Below are 22786 nucleotides of genomic sequence, written 5' to 3'. Positions count from 1 at the left end.
GCTCCAAGAGCAAAGATGTTGAGACAGGGCTGAGGGCAACACTTCCTTGGTCTCCCTGTTGGTCTCAATTTTAAGTTTTTGAAGAGGTCAGGACCCCTGACTAAAGGCTTGGATTACTTCAGTTTGTTCTGCTAATATTTGTCTTCCTTATCAGTAGGTCAGAAATGTGACTTTGAATCTGGCGGTATCAAAGGATACTCTAACTGAAGATAATAAGCTAACCCAGTAAGCAATGATGAGCTCTATTATTAAGGAAAATAAAATTAAAAGCCCCTACAACTCTGAACCAAGTCACGAGCAGCTATAAACAATGGGTACCTCATGACAAATCACTTTTGAACAGAGCTTGCATCAGTAACGCCACATTTGAGTCATTCTGACTTGGAGAGGTGCCCTGTTCTCTGATGAAATCTTAAAAATTATATTCCAGTTTAACAGTGAATCCTGTCTCTTAAATAACTAAAATACTTTACAGTTGGCCCAGAAATTTCATTTAAAGATTAGTGAACCCTGATTTGCCTATCATGAGTGATTTACCTCACTTCTGGCCACTCAGAAGTGGTTTTATCTTAACACTAATGAAAGCAAAGAGTTTCACTTCGGTCACTTAACAGAATCTATTCAATGAGTAATCTTGACACGAGTAGTGACTTAGTACTGAAGATTTTAAATCCAAATTAAACCTCTCTCTTTCTTCTCATTACCATTTTTAGCTTATACCTTCAGCTCAGGAAAACTTGCATGAATTTGCCGCTAATATTTGTAATTGCATTAGTATTCTAATATTCCATCAAAATAATTTCAGATGGAAATACATTGAAGCTCTTTGTGATATTTTGTAAGCTTTATTTCATTAAGGAGGCTGTGGCATCTGTGACAGTACCACTATGTTTCAGAAACAGGGCTGTACTTGAACGCTGCTGTTTCTTCATCCTTGGTTTATAGTTACGTTCGTCTCCTTAACTGTTGTTTTTTTTTATAATGGTTGCTTGCAAGAATGTTCGAAGCAGACTTAGTGACAAGATTATGCTGGATGTTTTGCATGAAATACACTGCTGAAGAATCTCTCTGCCTCCTTCCTACATTCAGAGCACTTTCTTAACTGTAGTGAAACTGTAGATGAACTGTTAGCCCATCTTTTGCAGGGGTTTGGCTATATGAAAAATCAGATGCTGTAAAAATTCATTGACTCATCAGGAGACACAGGGGTAATATGCCACACTAAAGCAACCTAAGACACAAATCCCCGAACTTGTGTAAGCATTTTGAGAATTAAAAAATACAGCATTATCTTGTTTGCTCAAAGTCCTCCAGTAGTCTGAGAGTAAACTGAGCAGTTATTCCTAAACCGAACATTTCCACTAAGAAGCAAAAATGTATCATATCTGTAAAAGTAACACTAATAATTTACAAGTATTCATTAAATTCTAATAATTCTAGTCATTTTTCTGTGTGAAAATGAAAACGTCTCCCATCAAAATGCTATTAAAAATTATGCCATTATTATTACTATTTATCACATTACTGGAAAGACAGAATCAAAGAAATGGAAGTGAGCAATCAAAAAAGCTGAATGAGAGGCAAAGACACCCTGTTCCAAAGACATCTCAGGGAACATCATGGAAACTTTGTTTTGTGCTTTGCACTGATTGTCTTGTAGCCGCACTGTCATTATTTTCAAGTGATTAGCTTCATTAAACTAACTTTACTTATGATTAGCTCTATAAATACAGTAACAACGTACAGTTTACAAAGATCCAGAACTTTTCTATAAAGCATGAAACATGTATTTTATAGAACAATTAAATTTCAGTCATTGACTGGTAGCTTTTCAAGGAGCTACCTTTTAAATGGTTTTAGTCGGTGGTAAGAGATGGAAAGACTGTCCCCTTGTGGATAGGAATACAAGGAAAGTGATACTGTAACTCCCCGATAGCAGCGGTAGCCCTGGGCATTTGGACTTTGGTTAAGAAATTACCTAGAATCCTGCCTTGCACATTGCTCATAAATCAACACTTGAATGTAAAAAATACTACGCAGAGCCTTTCAGTTTAAATTGGTTGGCCTGACAGACAACAGAGGGTAAAGACAGCTGATGTAGCATCATTGCTAACACCATCTAACCGCTGTCGGCCCCGGCAGTGTTGCCCTCATTTGAAGAAAGCTGTTTTGTGAAGAACAGCTTCAGAGCAGAGAACGGGAGAAGGCTCCACAATAAGGACAAAGCCTTATGGTATATCTATAAACCATCCATGTGCTGCCCACATGCATGCTTCTGCCAAACCATGCTAAAGCATCCATACAAGGTGGAGCATCAGCCTTGTCCTCGCTCCTGCAGCCGCAATGGCGGAAGGACGGGAGCAGGATTGATTCGCAGCTGGCTGGAGACACCCGTCCATTGCTGTAGATGTTAGATTAGCTGTAGTTGTTACAGATTCCCCATACACATTGTCAACTCCGATCCATAAGAACTACCAGAAGGTGCTGGCACCCCACCATCACTCAGATCTGCGATAATCAACAGTAGCTTCAAATTTCTGCAGGAGGAAGCAGAACTTCATGGTGCTGCTGAGATAGCAGGGGATGTTTTTCATAGGAAGTGTTCTGGTTTATGAAGTCCTTCCCTATTTGTCCTTCCCTATTGCAGGTGGTTACAGCCTCCCTAACAAATTAATCTTGCTCTGCCTTTATTAAGACTTTTTCTCCCGATTATCTCAATTGCAAGAACTTTCTGAAATATGATTAGAAACCTCACAATTTTACCTCAGCCATATTCGTGGTCAGTGCATATCTATTCACCCTATTATCCTTTTCTTTAAGCAGCTTTTTTCACCTCCTTATTGTTTAATCCTTGATAATCATATTCCCTCCTAGACTTTGTCAAACTAAGCAAGCCACACACTTGCAGCTTTACTGTACAGGAAGGGCTCCACAAATGCTTTCATAATGGCATTGTGTCAGCTGAAAGTGTCCCGAAGGGTCAACTTTTTCCACCAACCGTTGTTCAAGAATGCATTCAGTCTCATCAATACACAGCCCTTCTCTGTCCCTAATGGAAACACTTTGACTGATGCCTTCTTTGGTAGTATTTGCTTTTTTACAGCCACATATCACAGACGACTCCCAAAACAACCAGCTAACTCAGCTGATTTTATCAGTCATTTTCCACTGATTATTTCCCAACTTGTAGCAGAAATTCTCATTCTTCCAGGAACTGAGGAAACCGCACTGATCAAGAAACAAGCTGTTGCCACCCTTTGAAGATCTCCTACCACAAAGCCCTACAGGTTTGTGGCTAACCAGTTCAATACTGGGAAGCTGCAGTGCAGGTTAGTGTGTGGTTCAGAGTGGGGAGATAGGGAAATAAGCCTGAAATACTACTTGGCCTTCGCCAAGAGGATGTCCCGAATTCTGCTAAGCGGAACTCACTGAGTTCTGTAAGTTTCAGTAAGTTTCATAAATTGTCCTTCACAAAAAGTGAGTTTCTTACATCTACTGCACTGTGATACACGAATCGATTGAGGAGTTGCTTGAAGATAAAAATGTCAAAAGCTGTGGGGAGTCATCACAGACTGAAATAGACACAAGTGCTTGTAAATATCTATCAGCATTTCTAATTCAAAGTGTATCCCATTCCTAAATTTCTGCCACAAGATGAATTCAGCGTGCACATCGGCAAATGGCCAAGGGCCTTGTAACTCGGACAATGTGAGATTCTGGTAAAAACATCCAGACACACATGCAGCAAGTCTACACTGTAGATACACCTTTTTTTGTACACTACAGGTCTCTTTGACTGTCAGACGACAGCAAATCAAAAGTGAAAAAGAGGAAATTCTTAAAACCTATTTCCTCTGTCTCTGTCTTAAACGCTAGGAAGTAACGAGAAACCAGACTGTTTATTTCTGTACTTCACGGGGGAAGCGTTATGGGGGGTTGTGAAAGTTCCCTCTTTACTCCCCAGTGATGAAACTTCATGAAAGAAAAAAAAAAAGCGTACCTTTGCATTATTTCACAGCCCTGATTCAGGGCAGTGGATGAAGCGCACAGACCTGTAGCAGGTCTAATGCGGACCCTGCTGCGGCGGCGATGGACGCTGCGCGCAAGCGGCTGTCACCTGAAGTGGCTGTCACCTGAAGTGGCTGTCACCTGAAGCAGCAGCTGTCACCTGAAGCCGCTGTCAAGTCACCCAAAGGCAGCCGGTGGCACCTAAGGGAGAGGGACGGCAAATCTCTGAGCCGGGGGGGGGGACCTCGGCCCGGCCGCCTTAGCCCAGCGGGCGCCGCCGGGGCGGCAGCTCTGGCCCACAGCATGGCCTCACAGCACGGCATTACCTCACGCCAACCCTTTTGGTCTCAGTTTCTATCTTTTTAGCAATCGCAGTGTTTAAATAATTTAGGGCTCGACCTTGCTTTCTTCTTCAAAACCGCTATAGAAACAGCCGACTCACGCTCGGCTGCCCCGCCTCACCGGCGCTCCGGGACAGCATCCGGGGCTTCCCGCGGCCCGCCCCACCTGTGCGGGGCGGGGGGGTGGCAGGCCCCGCAGTCGCCGGCGGAGATGGCGCTCGGCCCCGCCGCCGCCGGTCCCCCTCAAACACCGGGGGCGGGGGCGGTGCCCGCTCCCTCTCAGCGGGGCGGCCCGAGGCGCTGCGGCCCCCGCCCCCTACCCGCCCCATCCCGGCCCGGTCCGGCCGGCACTCGGCGCCCGCCATGGCGGGGCTGAGGCTGGGGCAGGGCGGTGTGGGGAAACCGCCGCTGCTGGTGAAAATCGTGATGGCCGGGGAGACCTGCGTGGGGAAGACCTCTATCGTGCGGAGGTACACGGAGCCCGGCTCGCCGCCCGGCGGGGCTCCCACCTCCTCCTACCTGGCCACCATCGGTGAGTGACCGCGGGCCGGGGGCTGCCCCCGCCGGCCCGCCGCCCCTCATCGCCCGCCCCCCGCAACCCCCGGTGGGTTCCCAGCCGCCCGCCGCCCAGCGGGGCCCGGCGCTGTGGGCAGGGCAAGGCCGCCCTCGCCGCCCGCACTGAGGGACTGGCCTGTGTCCCGGTGGGCGCCTGGGAGCCCCCTTGGCTCCCTCTCCTCGTCCTCCCCTCCCCGGGCGCGCCTCAGGGACAGGCCGCCGGTGCCCTTTTCAGGCACGGCCTTCCCGGCGGCGCTGGCAGCTCGGCACCGGCTGGCTTGGAGATGTCCGGTCTCCCTCCGTGTGTCCAGCCGCCTCTGGCAACTAAAACCTTTCGCAGAGGTTTGCCAGGGTGTCGGGAAACATGTCACCCTGGCTCCATGACCTCTCTGTGCCAGCTGTTGCACTGTCCCTGCTGTTTGTCATTTGGAACCTACTTTTTTTTTTAAACTTATAAAGACAACCTGTTTCTTACAGCCCACAACTCTAGATGGGGCCCCATTGCTCTACACCCCTGTGGGTGCAGAAAACATGGTGTCTACCTCAAAGAGTTGTCAGACATCAACAAAATGCCCAGTTCCTCCATCTTTCATACTAGAAAGGGGTTTGACTTTGCGCTTTCACTTTTAACGGTATAAAGTCAAGATGATCTTCTACTGAAGGAGGGTAGATTTAGTTTGGATATTAGGAAGAAATTCTTTACTGTGGGGGTGGTGAGGCACTGGAACAGGTTGCCCAGGGAAGCTGTGGATGCCCCATCCCTGGAAGTGTTCAAGGCCAGGCTGGATGGGGCTTTGAGCAGCCTGGTCTAGTGGGAGGTGTCCCTGCCCATGGCAGGGGGGTTGGAACTGTATGATCTTTAAGGTCCCTTCCAACCCGAACCATTCTGTGATTCATTCTACTGTAGGTAGCCCCATGTGTGATTATTAAAGCAGAGCCATTGCTGCGATGGAAGTAATTAGCCCTGCTGGACTGAGGCGGTTTTATGCTGCCCTGCCGTGCTGCCTTCCCCGGCACCTCTGCAGATGGTGGGGGACTGATGGGGAGCTCCCCACCACCGTGGTATGCTGTCCCCACGGCGCTGTCAGGGAGAGCATGTTGACCATCCACATGCAGAAAACCCAGGTCATCTGCATGAAAACGTGTAATGTGCATGGGTGGGGTGGTTCAATTTGCTGTGGAGATTTTTTTTGCCAATTTCTGATTGGAAAATTCTCATTTTTAAAAGTTTGTGTGTGTGTAGGAATTACCTTTTTTTTTTTTTCAGTACTCTTGAAGGTAAAGTATGCACAAGAAATTTTTGGAATATGCGTGGCTCTTTTATATATTTTTCTGTGTGGGAGGAGGTGGCTTAACTGAATAAATAACAGATAGTAGCTGTGGTCCAGGGTGAGATGTATGTGAGTTGGGTTGACCTGCCCACGTGGGAATGGCTGAACTTAAAACACTTTTTATTTTCTTGCTCATTCTTGCAAAGCAGCTTCTGAAACCAACATGAACAAAAAGGGATGGACGCAACTAGTGGTAAAGTTGTGAAATTGATCCTTGTAACAGGGAACTTGTTAGCAAGAAGTCCCAAAGAATGGCTGCGAAAATAAACATCAGTTTTATTGATGAACTTTATATTGGAATATATATTCCTGACCATGAGGTTATTATTTTGAGATGCAATTTCTTCTACTCTTAAAACGTTCCACTGCAGAGTCAAAAAATCTTGTATGATGATGATATTAAGAACATATTTTCCAAGTTGTGAGTCAAAAGAGTTTAACGAATAGTTAAGATATGAGTTTATGAGTTTTCTGACAGTTGTGGACTGAGATTAACTTCATTAGTTTTATTACTGTTCCTGAAACCTATTTTTGAGAGAAGTAAAAACTTTTTAAACAGATGCTTATGTGAAATGTAAATGAATCATCCAGATGTGGTATTTGTTACCTGAATGTGACTTTTGAAGTTATTTCTGAAATACCATCTTCCGTTTAATTCCATTTTAGGAGGTGTATTAGAGTTTAGACTTTTAAAACAAGTGGGATTGTGAGTGATGGCTTCCAAAAGAGTAATGTTGGAAGTTTCTTTTTCATGAAGACAACCGAGAGCATGGCCTATAGGTCGTGGCCTCTAACGATGTAAAGGAAGAAGACAATGCAATGTTTTTTTCTGTTCATGATGTCTTCTTCCTCTTTGTTGTCACCATCAAAACAAATAACTGTTTTCATCCAGATGCCTGTTTCATACAAGCTCAGTTGAATGATCCCTCTCTGTCATGCAGCCTATTGAATGTTCATCTGAAGTTAATTGATTTTTCACCCTACCTGTCCAGCTGGAACTGTGACTTGAGTAGAGGGAAGATTGTGCAGGCTGTGCATTCTCTCAGCCATCCGAGTTCCCAGACAAAATCACGTGCCACCACCTTTGTCAGTGGCAAAGGGTCGTAGGCACAGAATTCAAAAGATTGTTGAAAGTCTCATTTCTGTGTCATCATGAATCACAGGTTTGTGTTACTAGGAAAAATCCTAGTGTTACTGCAGGGGGGAGAAAAAAACCGAAACATTTTGTAATAGGCTCCAGTAGTAGTGAACTTTTCTAGAATTATGTATTTTATGGAGAAAAAAAATGCATACACAGTAAATTCTCATTGAAAGCTTTTTATGCAGCACTTAAACACTCAAGGCTGGGTGCCCTTCCTCCTCTTCAATTACACAGTTTGGGTAAATTATAAGCGGTTATATTTTTCTAATTAAACTTATATGCATCATAAGGCAGATGCATTGTATTATGAATAGACTACAAAGAATAAATGTTTTTGTTTAAACAATGGCATTGCATATAAAGCCATAGAGAAAGTTTATGAACAAAAAAGCCCCTTGTATACAAGTGAACAGGATTGTGATCTCGCAGGCTGTGAGGTTGTTATTTTGCTGTAGTAGTGGCTGTGCTCCTACAGCACGCATTTGCTGTAAGAAACATTTCTGTAGAAGTGTGAGTCCTCCCAAATCTGGCATAGTTGAAAGTGGTGCGACTCCCACTTTAGAATTAAAAAAAAAAAAAAAGATAATTTTATTTTGACTTTTCCTCAAAAGGAAATTTTTTCTTTTTAATGTGTCATATATTTTATAAAGAAAGAAGGTTTATTAAGAGTGAAGTTGCAAATTCAAGTGATTTATGCATTTGTTTCTAATGCACGATGAATAAGAGAGCCAGCTCTGCTGAAGTCTGTGTAGATTCCCTGATACTTACTTTAGAAGGAAATAGAGTTAATCGACAAAAATGAACTATATTGAAGAGAAACATGTCCTGTGTTAACAACACTAGTAGTAATCTGCATCTTAATTCTTTTTTTTTTTTTTTTTCACTCTTACTTTCCTAACAAACCATCTTATCCCATGAGTTATTTTTCTTACCAAAACAGTAATTATCAGTACTTGGGACCCCTCAGATACCACTGCACTTCAGATACTCCTTGACATCTGCAGGAAAAGAGTCTGATTCAAGTTATGCACCAACAGGTAGTAAGGGTAGGAGAAACACAGTGGAAATTCAATGCACAACATCTCACTGGGTGCTTGCCCAGCTTGGGCACAGGAGGTGATACCAACTGCTTCCCTGCTTCCAGAGTTGAAGACACTGTATGACAGCAAGTGGGCTAGGTGGAACCTGCACCTGGGCATGTACCACCTTCTCTCCCTGCTATCACTGGTGCATCCTGCTAAGCTGCTCAAACTCGCATTTTCTCTGCATAGACATTTTTTTTTTGAGCCTTTTATATCAGGAAATTCCCAGCTGTATTGAGGTGAAAAGCGTGTTGTAATTTTCTAGGCCATCTGCAAAAGACCTCTTTGAAGAGGACTTTTGCAGGTGGCGAAAGACTATTTTATAGATATTGAGGGAAGAAAGGGGCAATTCACAGCTGAATTCCCCTGTGGCTGACAATTTTGGTGCTTTTTAGACTTAATTGTCGTTAAGGTTCCTCAGTCCTAATATGGGCATATTTATTATTTGGAACATAAAGAAATTAATCTCATGGCTATAAAACTTGGAAATAACAACTGGAATTTGAACTTACACCCAGCATACCCCTTCTTGGTTTTATTTGACAGCTTAAGAGAAGCAAGTACAAGCTGTTGCATTCAAATAACATTTATCTTAAGAGTGGTAATCAATGATTGCTTTGTTATGTTGATCATGTTGTATAATACATGGGCCTAAAAGCATCTGAAATCTGTGAGCTGTCTTTGGCATTGTATTTCTCATTTTTCTTTTCGGTCTTTCCAATTTGCTAAGTTTGCTCAAAATTTCATATAAGGACATGAACAATTCATGCATGCAGAACATATTGACTTCTGTTTTTCACTAACATTCATTGACCTTTTAGGTCAATAAATTTCGAAGTTGACTTAAGAAGTCAATAAGCCTTATTTTAATTTAGATTAAGTTTTAGTCTGATTCAGCACTCTGCTTCCCTTTTTATAAATAAAAAGAAGCTTATAGCAATTTATTATTAAAATGTATGTCAACTAAGAATTGTTTCCTATAGGTCTGGGAGTCCCTGGCTGGATTATAATTTTTTGCTGTATTCCCAGTGCACCATATGAAAGTGATATTCCAGCCTCCCAGTGCGTACTCAGTCCCTCTCAACTGCTCTAACATCAATCGTAGAAAGTGATACAGATAATTAAACAAAAGCACGTGAATTTCAAGAGCAAATGTTTTCCATCACATTGGAATTTCACCTTACATGAGCAAATTTGACTTAAATTACATTTCCATCTGACATTATTAATTCCATCAAGGAAGCTTTGTGTAATATTAATTACAGATACCAATTATACTATTTCATCTTTCCTTTCCATTGGAGCTTCAATAAAAATTCATCAAGTGAAGGACATGATTATCATAAGAATTTTAAAAATCCGCCTAAACTGTTTTACCACATACGCACAAAAATGTTAATAGCATTGGAATCATGCATGTGAGAGTACACTTGTCAAAGTTTTGTGCACAATACATCCATCAGTAAAAAGGAAGGGAGCATTTCCTCTGCTGCATTTTTGGTTTAGTGCCATGGATGCTTTCCTTTGATAAAGTAATTTGGCAGACAGGTTCTAACAGAAATCAGTGCAAAGGTATTAACTTAAATTTTTTGTGCTTTTTCAATCTTTTAGTTCTTTCAAATGACATTACCACTAGTGAAAAGCCACTCTGAAATCATATTGAGTAGCCATATTTTGACCTTACAGGATTTTGACCTTAATAGCTGTATTGTTTTTCAGTGGAAAAAAAAAAATGAGCAGAGAAATTATCAAACAGTATTTCAAATTTCAGCAATAAAGTAAGTGGAAATAAAATTGTTAACTGTGAGGAAATGCGTTACTAAGATAGTAGCTGATAGCTGGCAGATTCTAATATTAAGATTGGAGCTTCAACAACACGTAAATCCAGGTATCATCTACCACATTTGGACTACTAACTTGGTAATATAATAAAGGAAAACACTATAAATTATAAGGAAATTATCTTTGAGGAAAGATCTGTAGTCTATGTAGAGACAACATTCTGCACTGATTTCAAGTGCTAATGCTTGATTTTGGCTTTAGCACTTTGGATCTAGGATACACAGTGATTAAAGCTGTAGAAACAATCCTCCTGTTCATTTTGAATGAAATCCAGTGTATGTTTGTCTTTGCATTTAACTAGTACAACTAATTCCTGTTCCTGTTCATGTAACCCTAGATTATTTTTTTTTTTAGGGATGTGGAAGTAAGGACAGAAAAATGGTGTTGTGCATGTAACAGCTTTGTAAGCATTTCTACCTCCCCATTCATAGCTGCCACGCAGTTGGGATGAAACTGGGAACAACTGAAATCACCAGCATACTTGCCAAGTCTTGTTGTTCACAGGCCGTGAAACTGCTGTCATGTGGCTGTCATGTCACTTGCCTTTTTATGGAAATACCTACATGTAGTTTCAGAGTATCTGCACCTGCGCTTTGACCTGCCCCCCCATTGCTTTGTATTGGCATTGCTTTGCGTTGTGTTTGTGGCACATTGGCACATAGTTGTTTTCACCATTCAGTAATTTCCTTTTACAACTTCCATTTTGAATGTATATGGTTGGCAAGTTATTCTTTGTTTGATATAGTTCCTTTTCACTTTCCTTTCAAAATTGCATAATAACTAAAGCTAAGAAACAATCTTCAAAGGGAATCCACGTTATTATGAGAAATGTTACAGATTTTCTTCTTTCTTCTAGGCATTGATTTTAAAGTAAAGCCAGTAACGTTTAATGATACAAGAGTGAAACTTCAAATATGGTAAGTTTTAATTTATGTCACAAATCAACTAAATTACATTACAGAATGAAAATCTCACCTGCTTTTAATTGTGTGTCTTCCTAAAGTGCAGTTGTTCCTCCTAGGTCATTTTAAAATTTGAATTTGGCCTAGGGGAGCGTATGTTTCGCAGCAACTAATGTAGGTTGCTGCTAGGTTGCTTTAACATAAAACTTGCAACTTACAAACAAAGCAGATCTACTATCCATATTGAGTATACATAATTCTATAGGAACATTGAGAGAAGTGACAAAGCAAGAAAATTTTACATTTTGTTACCGATCAAATGCATGTTCGAAAGGGTCACTGAGAGAAAGATAGTTGGGAACCTACAGTCTATATGTTGTTTTTGAAGTTTTTCTAAAGGTTATATAGGGCTACTGACAGCCATCTGTCCAGGCATCCAATACTGAAGGTTATCTATATTTACCAGTATTTAAATTTCTCAAGAAGTAACTCTGTATATGAATTATCTGACCAGTATTAGATCTGCAGTTATTCCATCACAGGTTTTAAAACAAAAGTCTTGGAGGCTTGTTTACAGCTTTCTTAAGGCATAATTATGTGTAGGAATCTCTGCATCCCTGTGTTTTATGGCTTTTTCCCAAAACCTACCTTCCATCTAAAAATCTTACTGTCTGTATCACGGTTTACAAAGGGCTTGTCAGGTTGTCATCTGACTCCTGCAGTGCTTGTACTCCAGATTTTTTTTTATCACCCGAATTGTACTGATCTTAATGATTATGCATATAAAGAAGCAGTGGTGGACTTGAAGTTACACTCAGACTTCAGGCACTGGTTTAATTTCCCTAGTAGGGTTGTATCATTCAGAATAAATATCTGGTGTATTTCTTTCACTGCTGTATCTGGCACCCAGATTTCCTCTCATCCTTAACTTTTCTTGTTCCTTTCCTGTTAGTGTACACCATTCAAAATTTGGACAATACTGCTTAAAATAAAGTGATTTTTCTTGGGCGTTCTGCAGTTTGATTATAGGTTTTTTTTGTTTGTGTGTGTGTGTGATTTCTTATAATTTCTTTCAGGGATACTGCTGGCCAGGAACGATTCCATACACTTAGCACTAGCTATTTTCGTGGCGCACAAGGCTTTGTTCTTGTATATGACATCACAAATCTGGACAGTTTTCAAAATATAACAAGCTGGATGAAAGACATACATGAGGTAAATATATCTAACAGTGGTTGATCTCTTAATGGAGGTAGTTAATGAGTTACTGCAGTTAATGTTTTAAATGACTGCGTGAGATTTGTTCTTGTTCCTCGAGCTGTTTGTTTCTAACCAGAATGTCTTACATTTAACTCAGCACACAGTAGAGTAGTAGGATTACTGCTGTCTGAATCTGGAATACATTGTAGATTATCCAGGACAAGCCCACGGTGATGCAGGAGTGTTCTCTGAGGTACTTTTAAAACAGAGCTTCCAGTCCAGTTTTGCCCAACATGCTGAGTTATGGAACTTTATTCACTGGTATGGCTATGCACAAACCAATCTCTGTGAGCTCATCCTGGGATTTTAATTGGCTTCCACATCAAAATTCCATATCACAGCCAGTGATTTCCCTTTCCTAATTTCATTGCTTTACTGTAGTTACCTCATCCCAAGAATCAAAAGAAACAAATCAAATTAAACATCCTCTTCGTCTTTACTGGGTATTCCTTTTGAGAGGATGGTTTCAAGAGGGAGGAACCCGGGGAGGAAAAGGAGAATCCCTTTTTGCTGGCAGTGAGCTGTTTGGTTAGCTCAGCTGCTTGTGGTATTACAGCCAGAAACACGTGCTTTCATGTGACATAGGAAGTGATTCAACAGCACATGGCTGCCAGACAGGGAGTGTGTTCCTACCTCCCTTCCTGCTCCTGAACGTTGGCTCTGCTGTGCTGCTTCTGGAGCTTGTCAGAACCTTCTGAGGTTCACTCTGACTTTCTAACATGATAGAAAACTAACACAGCAACACCAGTTGGATGGTTTTCTGCTCCATCAGTGAGTTTAAGAGGTTCATAGAAAGGTCTGACAGTTATTGGAGTTGGCGCAAGGTAAACAGGTAAGAGTAGGAAGGACAGGAGAAGAACCTGTGAGAACAGTGTGAGAGAGGAGTGGGCAAACCCTTAGACATCAGATCATTCAGCTGCCCATAACCCTGTGCCCTGAGTCTTTGTTGCTAGGTCTCTCTTAATGCATTCTGTATTAGGTAGAGGCAGGTCAGTTTTAGAATAGAATAGTTCAGTTGGAAGGGACCTACAACGATCATCTAGTCCAACTGCCTGACCACTTCAGGGCTGACCAAAAGCTAAGGCATGTTGTTAAGGGCATTGTCCAAATGCCTCTTAAACACTGACAGGCTTGGGGCGTCGACCACCTCTCCAGGAAGCCCATTCCAGTGTTTGACTACCCTCTCGGTAAAGAAATGCTTCTTAATGTCCAGTCTAAACCTCCCCTGGCACAGTTTTGAACCATTCCCACAAGTCAGATCGCTGGACATCAGGGAGAAAAGCTCAGCACCTCCCTTTCTACTTCCCCTCCTCAGGAAGCAGTAGAGAGCAATGAGATTGTCCTAAGCAATAGCATGGAAGTATGTAGTTAGAATGCTTGTTTAAGTTAGTATGCTTGTGTAAGAATCCAAGCAAGCTCATGCTCTTTGTTGATTGAAGTCAAGTAAACATTCAGGCAATTTTTGTAATACTCTGTGAATTGATAGGAATATGACAGGATGGATGGGAGAGTTCATCTTGGGAAAGCGGGCTCAAAATAAAACTGTCAAGTGCATTTGTTTCGCTCCTCACAGCTTCAGTATATGGATGACTTAATGAACTGCACATGGTCATATATCCAATAATATATAAATAGGATATTTTATACTCCTAGTAAAACGTTACATTTAAATTACCTCCATATTAAGAACATTACTATGGTGACCTAGAATGTCATTATCCTTGACCTTAGAGCCATCTTAAAAGTCTTAGTGGCAACAGAGCCTAACTTCAGTAATGTATTACAAGGGAGATTTGATGATACAATATTCTCACTGCCTTGTCTGCACACACTTCAAACTAACACGTGTGTTATCACTTCATTAAGAAAAGCGTGTGCCCTTCTGTGAGGCAAACCAACAAAAGTCACAGCTAGGTAGGTCACTGGTTGTGCAGTTTCATGATTGGCTAAGATTTAACCCAGCACACAGTATAATAGTAGGTTTACGGTTATCTGAAGCTGAAAATGTAGATTATCCATATATATACATTTATATATATTTCTCTGTATATGCATATATCTCTCTGATTGTGTGGATAAATTTATAAAACACTGATCTGTCTTGCCACTGCCTGTTCATGACACTTAAAAACTTTTGTGTAAACATACTCAAGCTATTAGTATGTAGATTGTTTAATCTTAACCCCTGGAGGTACTTTGTTAGTTTAAAATTTAAAAAAATGGAAAAATACTCCATTTAAAACAATTTCTGGGAATGTAAATGGCATGATTGATTGTACCAATCTCAAAACTAGCAATTAGTGAGTATTGTAATAGAGCTAGATAATAATAAAAAATTTAATTTAGTCCTAGTGGGATATCAATTTCTGAAGTGTCTTGGTGAAAATATATGGGGCCATTCATTGCAAAAGAAGTGTTTTTAAGCAATAACTGTTAAAACACAGGGCATTTCATGAAAATTAATTACTTACTGGAGGTTGGTGACATTTCCTGAATTTGCTTTGGTCTGTGAATGCAAACCAGTATTTAATTCCCGACAAATGCCCAGCATCAAAATGACTGTTACTACAGCACCCTTTAAAATATGCAAGCATAGAAAAAATAAATAGAATTTAAAACGGGAAACAGATACAGGTTTCATTAAACACCAGACTAATAGGTAATGGAAAGCTTGCACCTGAACAAAACAGGATTTTTTGAGATAATTCAGTTATTACATTATGCATTCATTTTTTAATTCTTTGTACATAGAGATTTTAAACAGAAAGTTTTTTAAAAATCTGTTCAGTGTGGTAAGCCATTTTTACAACAGTTGAAAATAACAATCTAAGCAATTTAGCATTCCTAAAAACTCCATTGATTTTATAAAAACTGGACAGTCAGTGCTATTACAGTCAGATTACCAGTAATGTTCTCATTGTATTTCAATTATTTTAAGTGTCGTATACAGCAACTTTCCTATCAAAAATGAGTTACTGTTCAAGGAAGTTCAATACGCAAATATGCTGCCATATTTGTCTTGTAAAATTTGTATTCAGAGCTAGAGGAAACTAAGTAACATGACTGTACTTAAAAAGCTTGCTAGGAAAATATACTCACAGATTAATATCTTGGGACATTATTGGCAAATCCAATACAGGTATATCGGATTTGTAACGCACTCATTAGGAGCATGGTAATTGCAGGAAAATTACTTCAGAACCTGAAACGATTCTTGATTTGTAGGATTGGGGGCCTTGTCCAATTTATTAAGGTGTTCCTCTTGTCTGCTGACATGGCTTTTAGCTATTGTATGTAGCTGTTCTGAAAGGCTGATTCTGTTTGGCCTTTAAAAATTAAATACACGTAACCGTGTACCAAATCCATTTGCAGAAAACAGTTCTTTCCAGGATGTTTTGAACAAGATTCCAACTAAAATATTGGCAAAAAGGTCCTCACAATAAAGTGATCAAATGCTCAAACAGGTGCCCAGAGAGAATCTGGAGATACTTAAAACTCAATTCAACAGGACCTTGCACAACCTGACCTGACTTTGAAGTTGGCTCATGTTCAAGCAGGGGGTTAGACCAGGTGGCTTCCAGACTTCCTTGCCTACCGAAACCAGTCCATGATTCACGCGGGGCATCTGGGTCTCCAAAACCTTTTGACATAGATGGTAGGTCCTAGTTTTCTTTTAAATACATTGGACTGGTTTTCATTGTGTTGATCTCCTGGTGTGGCCGTGAAGGTGGCATTACCAGTTCCTAAAGTTATCTCCATGTTAGAAATTCTCTGCTAGCACAGAATTTTCTGCAATGGGAAGATAAATTCATTTTCTCATGCAGTAGCAAATCTTGGTGACATAGTGTTCTTTGAATACGTTAGCTTTCTATTCGTACTACCTGAAGAAGTGACCCCTCAACCAGGATATGAAATGTATGAGTGTGTTGGGTTACTGCCATTTTTGCATTGCGCCCTTTTCCAGTTCTGTTCATTTGGTGCATCTCAGAGTTGGGATACTGGACTCTTCCAGTGTTTCTGCATCATACTTAAATAAAAGCAGCTCAGCAAGCTGCTTTACAAATGTTAATTATTTCGTCTTCAAACTCTTTTCATTTTTTCTTCCTCATATGGGAAAGCTTGATGTCAAAAGGATTGAATGGGTTTGTTGTTATGGCTCTGATTAGAACTGAAAATTCTTGTTCTTGTCGCTTTACTAAATTGTTTTATCTCTAATCCCAGATTGGTTTCAGGGTAAAATTGGTTTATATCTAGTTGTATCTATCATTCTAGCCTTTGTTTATTTCCATTGAAGTCCTGGAAACTAGGCATTTGTAACTGAGGTCATAAGGTGGCCCTTAGAAAAATATATGGAAAGAGACATGTATGGGAATCATAATGTGAACACTGCCCATGTGATGCTGTCAGGGAGACAATGAGGACAATGTGTTCCTAACAAATTAATCTTCATTAATACATTGGGTATGTTTCTAGTGAGTAGGAAGAAGAAACTTACCAGCTTTATAGCCTTCCCCAGCTCTGCCTTCGTCTTGCTCCATACCATGTGTATCCTCTTCAGATCTGAAAAATTATATTAATGCTACATTTCTTCCTCAAATACAAACTAATTAAGTATTAACATAGTGTATTTATCAGGTATGGGTTCTCGATTTCATTGTTTGGACCTGCAAAGAAACTTCTGTTCCCTTTTCAAACTGTAATCAATGAGTATCAAAATCATGAGGCCCTGCACAGCTACGCCCTGGAAATGTGAAGGGATGAGGTGCTGATTCTGTAGGATCTATAACTGGATTTATACAATAAGGAGTCTGGATGAGCTGGTAATCACGGTCAGTTTGCTGCAGGGGAGGCTGAGGCTGGGCATGCATGGTAGGGTCTGTGCTCACCATTTAAAAAGTGAAGGGATAGTGTCTTCCAGTATCCTGTAAGTACAAATGTGACGTAGTTCTCTTTCAGTAAAGGTGTCTGTGCTACTTTTGGTACTCGCATGAATTCACAGCACTTCTGTGAAACAGTTTCCTGGCAAAATGAGAACAACTGCAGAAAAAAAGACCTAGCATTTGAAAAAAATAAACAAATTACATACAAAAGGGATGAGCAAGATATTTTCCCTTTTGTATTTTTGATTTCTGTTTATAGTCAAGCAGTGAGTTGGATGTTTACCTGGTTGGGTGCACAGGCTAGGTGAAAGTTGAGCAGTACGGTAGTTAGTGAAGGGCACTAATTAGCGAAGGGCACTGGCTCCTATCAGAGCAGGCTGCTGAAACGCACCATGGTACTATGGTGCAAGAGTCTAGTGTTCCTAGTCCGGTCCGTGGCACCGCTGCCTTTGAGGTTCTAGCACTGCTCCCTCCTGTGGCCACTGGTCACAGCAGCCTGGCTCCCGCTGCCGCTCGATCCAGCTGCTGGGGCTTCCAGCAGGGGAAAAACCCTTTTGCCAAAACCTGATGACTCCAAGCTCTGCCAAATGCTTCAAAAACTTGGTCAGTCTCAATATATCTCTCGGCTGTAGTGCTTGGAGAGAAATACAGCGCTGATATTTCCTTTTTGGAGGTTTTAAAAAATAATTTAAAAAAAGGCTAGGTTTTCTCCAAGTTCAGATTATTTTTATTTTAAGTTTCAGTAAAATGTGAACTTTGAAATGTTAAAACCAGAATAAAAACTGAAGAGAGTGAACGAAAAATCTGGACGTGTTTTTGAGATATCAAAGCAAAACACTTTTTTATACTTCTCAAAAAAATGTTTCTTTTTGCCTTGCTGAAATTAATGAAATTTTTAATAGTATTTTTCCATGACATGGGGAAAAAAATGTTTCCTGACTCTATTAGCTTAGTCAGTGCTGACTTGCATAATAGCATCTTAACAACTGTAAAATAACCATCCTCTTTTTAGCTCTAGATTTTGCATTTGTAATGCTTATTCCCGAGCTATAAATAAAAGAGGATGGAAGCACTGAAGAGCCATATTTTTGGCCGACTCAAATCAGTGTAGCGCTGCAGTTTTTATGCCAACTAAGCACATGGTCAAACTTCTGCCTAGTCATATTGACTTAATTTTTTAAGACTTCACCTACTTAGTCAGTTTTCAGGATTTAATATGGACATAATTTTGGTGTATGGTCTTTAGTTTTTTAAAAGCAAGAAACTGCAAGATACCATCTTTAATAAAGAAGTACTGTCAGTGGAGTGGAGGATCCAGTCAAAGTGAAAAATTCATTATATTGATGTAGAAATAAGTTATTTGCTGAAATAAATACTTAGTGATTGGTAATACTGATAAATATTTACTGAAAGGCCTGGTACCTCTAACCTCCTTTAAATTTTGTTACTATTTGAAGCTGTTTAGAAGGAACACTTCTACGCAAAAATTTGTGCTGTTTGTGCAGAAATACAGGATTAATTTCATGGTTTTGTACATACTAGGCCACTAGACCAGGCTGCTCAGAGCCCCATCCAGCCTGGCCTTGAACACTTCCAGGGATGGGGCATCCACAGCTTCCCTGGGCAACCTGTTCCAGTGCCTCACCACCCTCAGAGTAAAGAACTTCTTCCTAATATCTAATCTAAATTTACTTTCTTCCAGTTTAAATCTGTTAACCCTTGTCCTATTGCTATGCTTCCTGATAAAGAGTCCCTCCCCATCTTTTCTTTAGGCCCCCTTTAGGTACTGGAAGGCTGCTATGAGGTCTCCCTGGAGCCTTCTCTTCTCCAGGCTGAACAACCCCAACTCTCTCAGCCTGTCCTCATAGGAGAGGTGCTCCAGCCCTCCGATCATCTTTGTGTCCCTCCTCTGGACTCTGCTTCAACATGTTCTTCTTATGTTGGGGACTCCAGAGCTGGACTTCTTTTGATGCAGCCCAGGATGCAGTTGGCTTTCTGCCTGCAAATGCACACTGCCAGCTCATGTTGAGCTTCTCATCAAACAACACCCCCAGTTCCTTCTCCTCAGGGCTGCTCTCAGTCCATTCTCCGCCCAGCCTGTATTTGTGCGTGGGATTTCCCGGACCCACATGCAGCACCTTGCACTTGGCCTGGTTGAACTTCATGAGGTTTGCACAGGCCCACCTCTCAAGCCTGTCCAGGTCCCTCTGGCTGGCATCCCTTTTCTCCAGCGTGTCGACTGCACCACACAGCTTGGTGTCATGGGCAAACTTGCTGGGGGTGCACTCAGTCCCGCTGTCCGTGTTGCCAACAAAGACGTTAAACAGCACCGGTTCCAGCACCGACCCCTGAGGAACACCACTTGTCATTGGAACATAGTGTTCCTTAACAATTGTGCCTACTGCTATACTCTTCTAATGAGACAACTTGTTTGTGAAAGTGCAAATTGACTAAAATTAATGATTCTATCATCCTTTAACAAATAGAGGTTTTTCCTTGGCATTTCTCTGAAGGGAGGGACGTGTGTCCATGTGCATGTGTGTGAGCTCTGAGGAAGAGCATTGTGCCTGATTTTGTCTTATGGCAAAGTTATAACAATTAAGAGTTTGACGGAGGTCAGAGATTTCATCAGCATCCTTGTAGAGAATTCTGCAGCCTGAGACCAGGCTTTTAGAGTCATCAGAGAAGCTGTGTGAGCATTTACTTTCAGAATGTAAGCCATGGGATCAGACCATGTTAGCTTTAATTGTCTCTAGATTGAGATCCTTAGCTTCCTCCATTTAAGCCACCAAAAGTGTTTTTAAATATTATGATTTTCACAACAAATGTCAGTTTTCAAATTCCACGTGCTGTTGCAGAACTGTTCCGTTTCCTTGTCATTATTCCGGTCATGTATAGTTACAATGGCTTATCTTAAAATAACACTGATGTAAAGCACACAGTGCATTTCACAGTCATCATGTACGTAACTGGATTAGTGGAACGAAGGATGGAGACAAGGTCAAAAAGCTAGATATTTCTTCTTTTTGAAATCAATGAGGTTTTTAAATTTTACTTCATTAAAAATCTATTGCCTTCTTTGGAGTGTCTTGGAATAATCAAACTTTTATGTTGAGTTTGAACACTTTGAATGTAATTTTACTGTCTGTGTGCTAAAGTGAAGCACAGAGAGGTGCTCTTTCAGGTGCAGCAAATTCCTTCCTTTTGACGTGTGAGTGCTGTATGTAGACCTGACTCATATGCTAATCCATGAACCCATTACTTTAGGGAGGGCAGTGTCTGTGAATTCAGGGCATTTCCAGTCACTTTAAAGCCTCAAGATGGAGCATTCATCAGAAGATGGTGCCCATGCATCATATACTTTATACTGTGTGAAACGGGTTGGAAATTATGCCCTGTACTTGTAACTGGCTTTTTTCTGCTCTTTGCAATCTTGCTGTTTTCCTCCAAATCCCAGTAAATGATGGAAAATATTTCCACATATGAGAAGGTCAGGACAGAATTTCACCTTTACTTTCAAGGAAATAAAGTGTTGAAGGTTAGTGTGTGATGAAGGTGAAGGGCTTTTGTTGTGTGCTTTTTTTCTTACTTGACACTTATTAATGCTGGTTCTCTTTTAGAAAGCAGGTGATGAAGTGGACGTAATACTGCTGGGCAACAAGTGTGATAAGGAGTCAGAACGTGTAGTTCCTAAACAGAAAGGAGAAAAGGTATCATTGGTACTTTCTTTGGCTTCTCCTGAGTATCTTTGTATGTGACCGTGAGCTGTTACATTGAAAATTATAAAAAGCTCCTGAATTCCAAAAATTCTATTAGGAATTGCTCCAGAAGAATAGTTGTGGAGTTCTGGAGTGTTGGGGGTTTTTTTTAACATATGAGCAGAAGTACATTAAGTAACTCCTAGATGATTTCTTTAGAATACTGATTTTTATTTTGAAAGTTAAAATGTACTTTAGAAGTTTTAGGCATTACGATAGAAATCTTTCTTTTGAATTAAAACTAAAAATATTTTAGAGTCCCCATTTTCAGAGTACTGTTTTAATGTGGAATACTAAAATACCACGCACAATACATTCTGCATAATTTTTCTGGTACTACCCATCAATGATTTTTTTGCAACAGCCTGACTATGAAGAACTTATTCTGGCAGCCTGTGCACGGTGATCTGCAGTGTCTATGAATAGTCCTAAATAATACTGGGCAGATAGATTTAAGGAACATCCAGCTCCTCTAGATCTAGATCTAGATGTGGTGTACAACTGAGACTACAGTATAGTTTATACTTGCTGACCATGTGTAGAGGAAGAACTGCTGTGAAGTGGGGGGGTGCTGTTTTAGAGGCGGTGGCAAATTACTTTCACTGAGAGGAAGCGAGGCAAGCCAGAAGCCGTGCTATGGCAGAAGAAATTGTGATAATGACTTAAATGTTTCCGGAGAGCTTGTCCTGTAAAACAGTAAATTTTGCAACTGCAAACTGTATGCATCTGTTGTCTGGAACTTGGAATGAGCCTTTCTATTATGGTTTTGGGCATGGTGAGTCAGGCAGGATGTCTTGTGTTTGAAGAAAAGAAACGCTGATAATTTCTTGCCAATTGTATAATCCCAGATTAGGGAGCTTTAAAAAAATAGCATCACCTTTTCAACAGCATTATGAATAGAAACTTTTGGAAGTCCATTGTTTGTATGCAAGACACTTTCAATGTTAATTACTATATCTGTGTCCAAGGAATAAGGTTGCTGAAAAATACACGTATACTCTCACTCAAAGAGTGCACTGTTAGAAATGTAAAGAGTCAGTGGATGCATGTGCACAAGAGGGCAGTAGTAGGGTTTTGCATATGGTATTAACCGTGACATTTTCTGACTTCTGTGTACTTAACCATGCAATCAAAATTTCTCTTAATGTAGTATTTTTTTCAGAAACAAAACATCACCTCCTCAGCAATGCGTCTGCTTTCTAGATTTCTGCTGTGTTTTGAGGCCAGGCAAATCTTCCATTTTACTGGTTATTTTTTTAATGTGATTTTCAAATGCTAAAGAATCTGACTGAGACAGCTGGAGTAAGATTCGATAGATTTGATACTAACTCTGCCACATAATAATTTGTACTTATGTATTTCATATTACCCTGTGTGTATGAGCTGTAAGTGTCGTTCTGTTCAGAGTCTTGCAGAGAAGACCCCTAGATTCCCTGGGAATCTTACCATGTACGTTGGCATTTCTATAACAATCTGGCATAAGTGAGTGGCCGTCGTGTGCCACTTTATAGACTAATCTAATGCTGAGAAATATTTTTTTTGTTTTCTGTTTTAGTTTATGATTTTAATTGCTCAGAAATTGATATATTTAATTTTAACACTACGAAGTGTGTTGAATACAAGAAGTGTTTTCTTGTATTAATAGCTTTTTATTCACTTTAAGAAAAGTTTGAACTCAACCTTCTT

General features: G+C 40.5%; 1 protein-coding gene across 3 annotated transcripts in view; it reads left to right on the top strand.

The window, feature by feature from the left end:
• The first annotated feature begins 4516 nt into the window (after nucleotides 1-4516).
• The window catches only part of LOC134511956 (ras-related protein Rab-10-like), a 62073-nt gene continuing 43803 nt past the window's right edge, over nucleotides 4517-22786 (top strand). For all 3 annotated transcript variants that reach the window (XM_063326784.1, XM_063326787.1, XM_063326783.1), the window contains exons 1-4: nucleotides 4517-4881; nucleotides 11157-11217; nucleotides 12279-12417; nucleotides 20963-21052. In XM_063326784.1, coding sequence (XP_063182854.1) covers nucleotides 4713-4881; nucleotides 11157-11217; nucleotides 12279-12417; nucleotides 20963-21052 — 459 coding nt within the window. In that variant the 5' untranslated portion in view covers nucleotides 4517-4712. The remainder of the gene's footprint in view (nucleotides 4882-11156; nucleotides 11218-12278; nucleotides 12418-20962; nucleotides 21053-22786) is intronic.

The sequence above is a fragment of the Chroicocephalus ridibundus genome, chromosome 2, assembly GCF_963924245.1.
Source record: "Chroicocephalus ridibundus chromosome 2, bChrRid1.1, whole genome shotgun sequence".
In the NCBI taxonomy this organism is placed as follows: domain Eukaryota; kingdom Metazoa; phylum Chordata; class Aves; order Charadriiformes; family Laridae; genus Chroicocephalus; species Chroicocephalus ridibundus.
The sequence above is the reverse complement of the archived record's forward strand: the minus strand, read 5'-3'. Positions and strand labels throughout refer to the sequence as shown.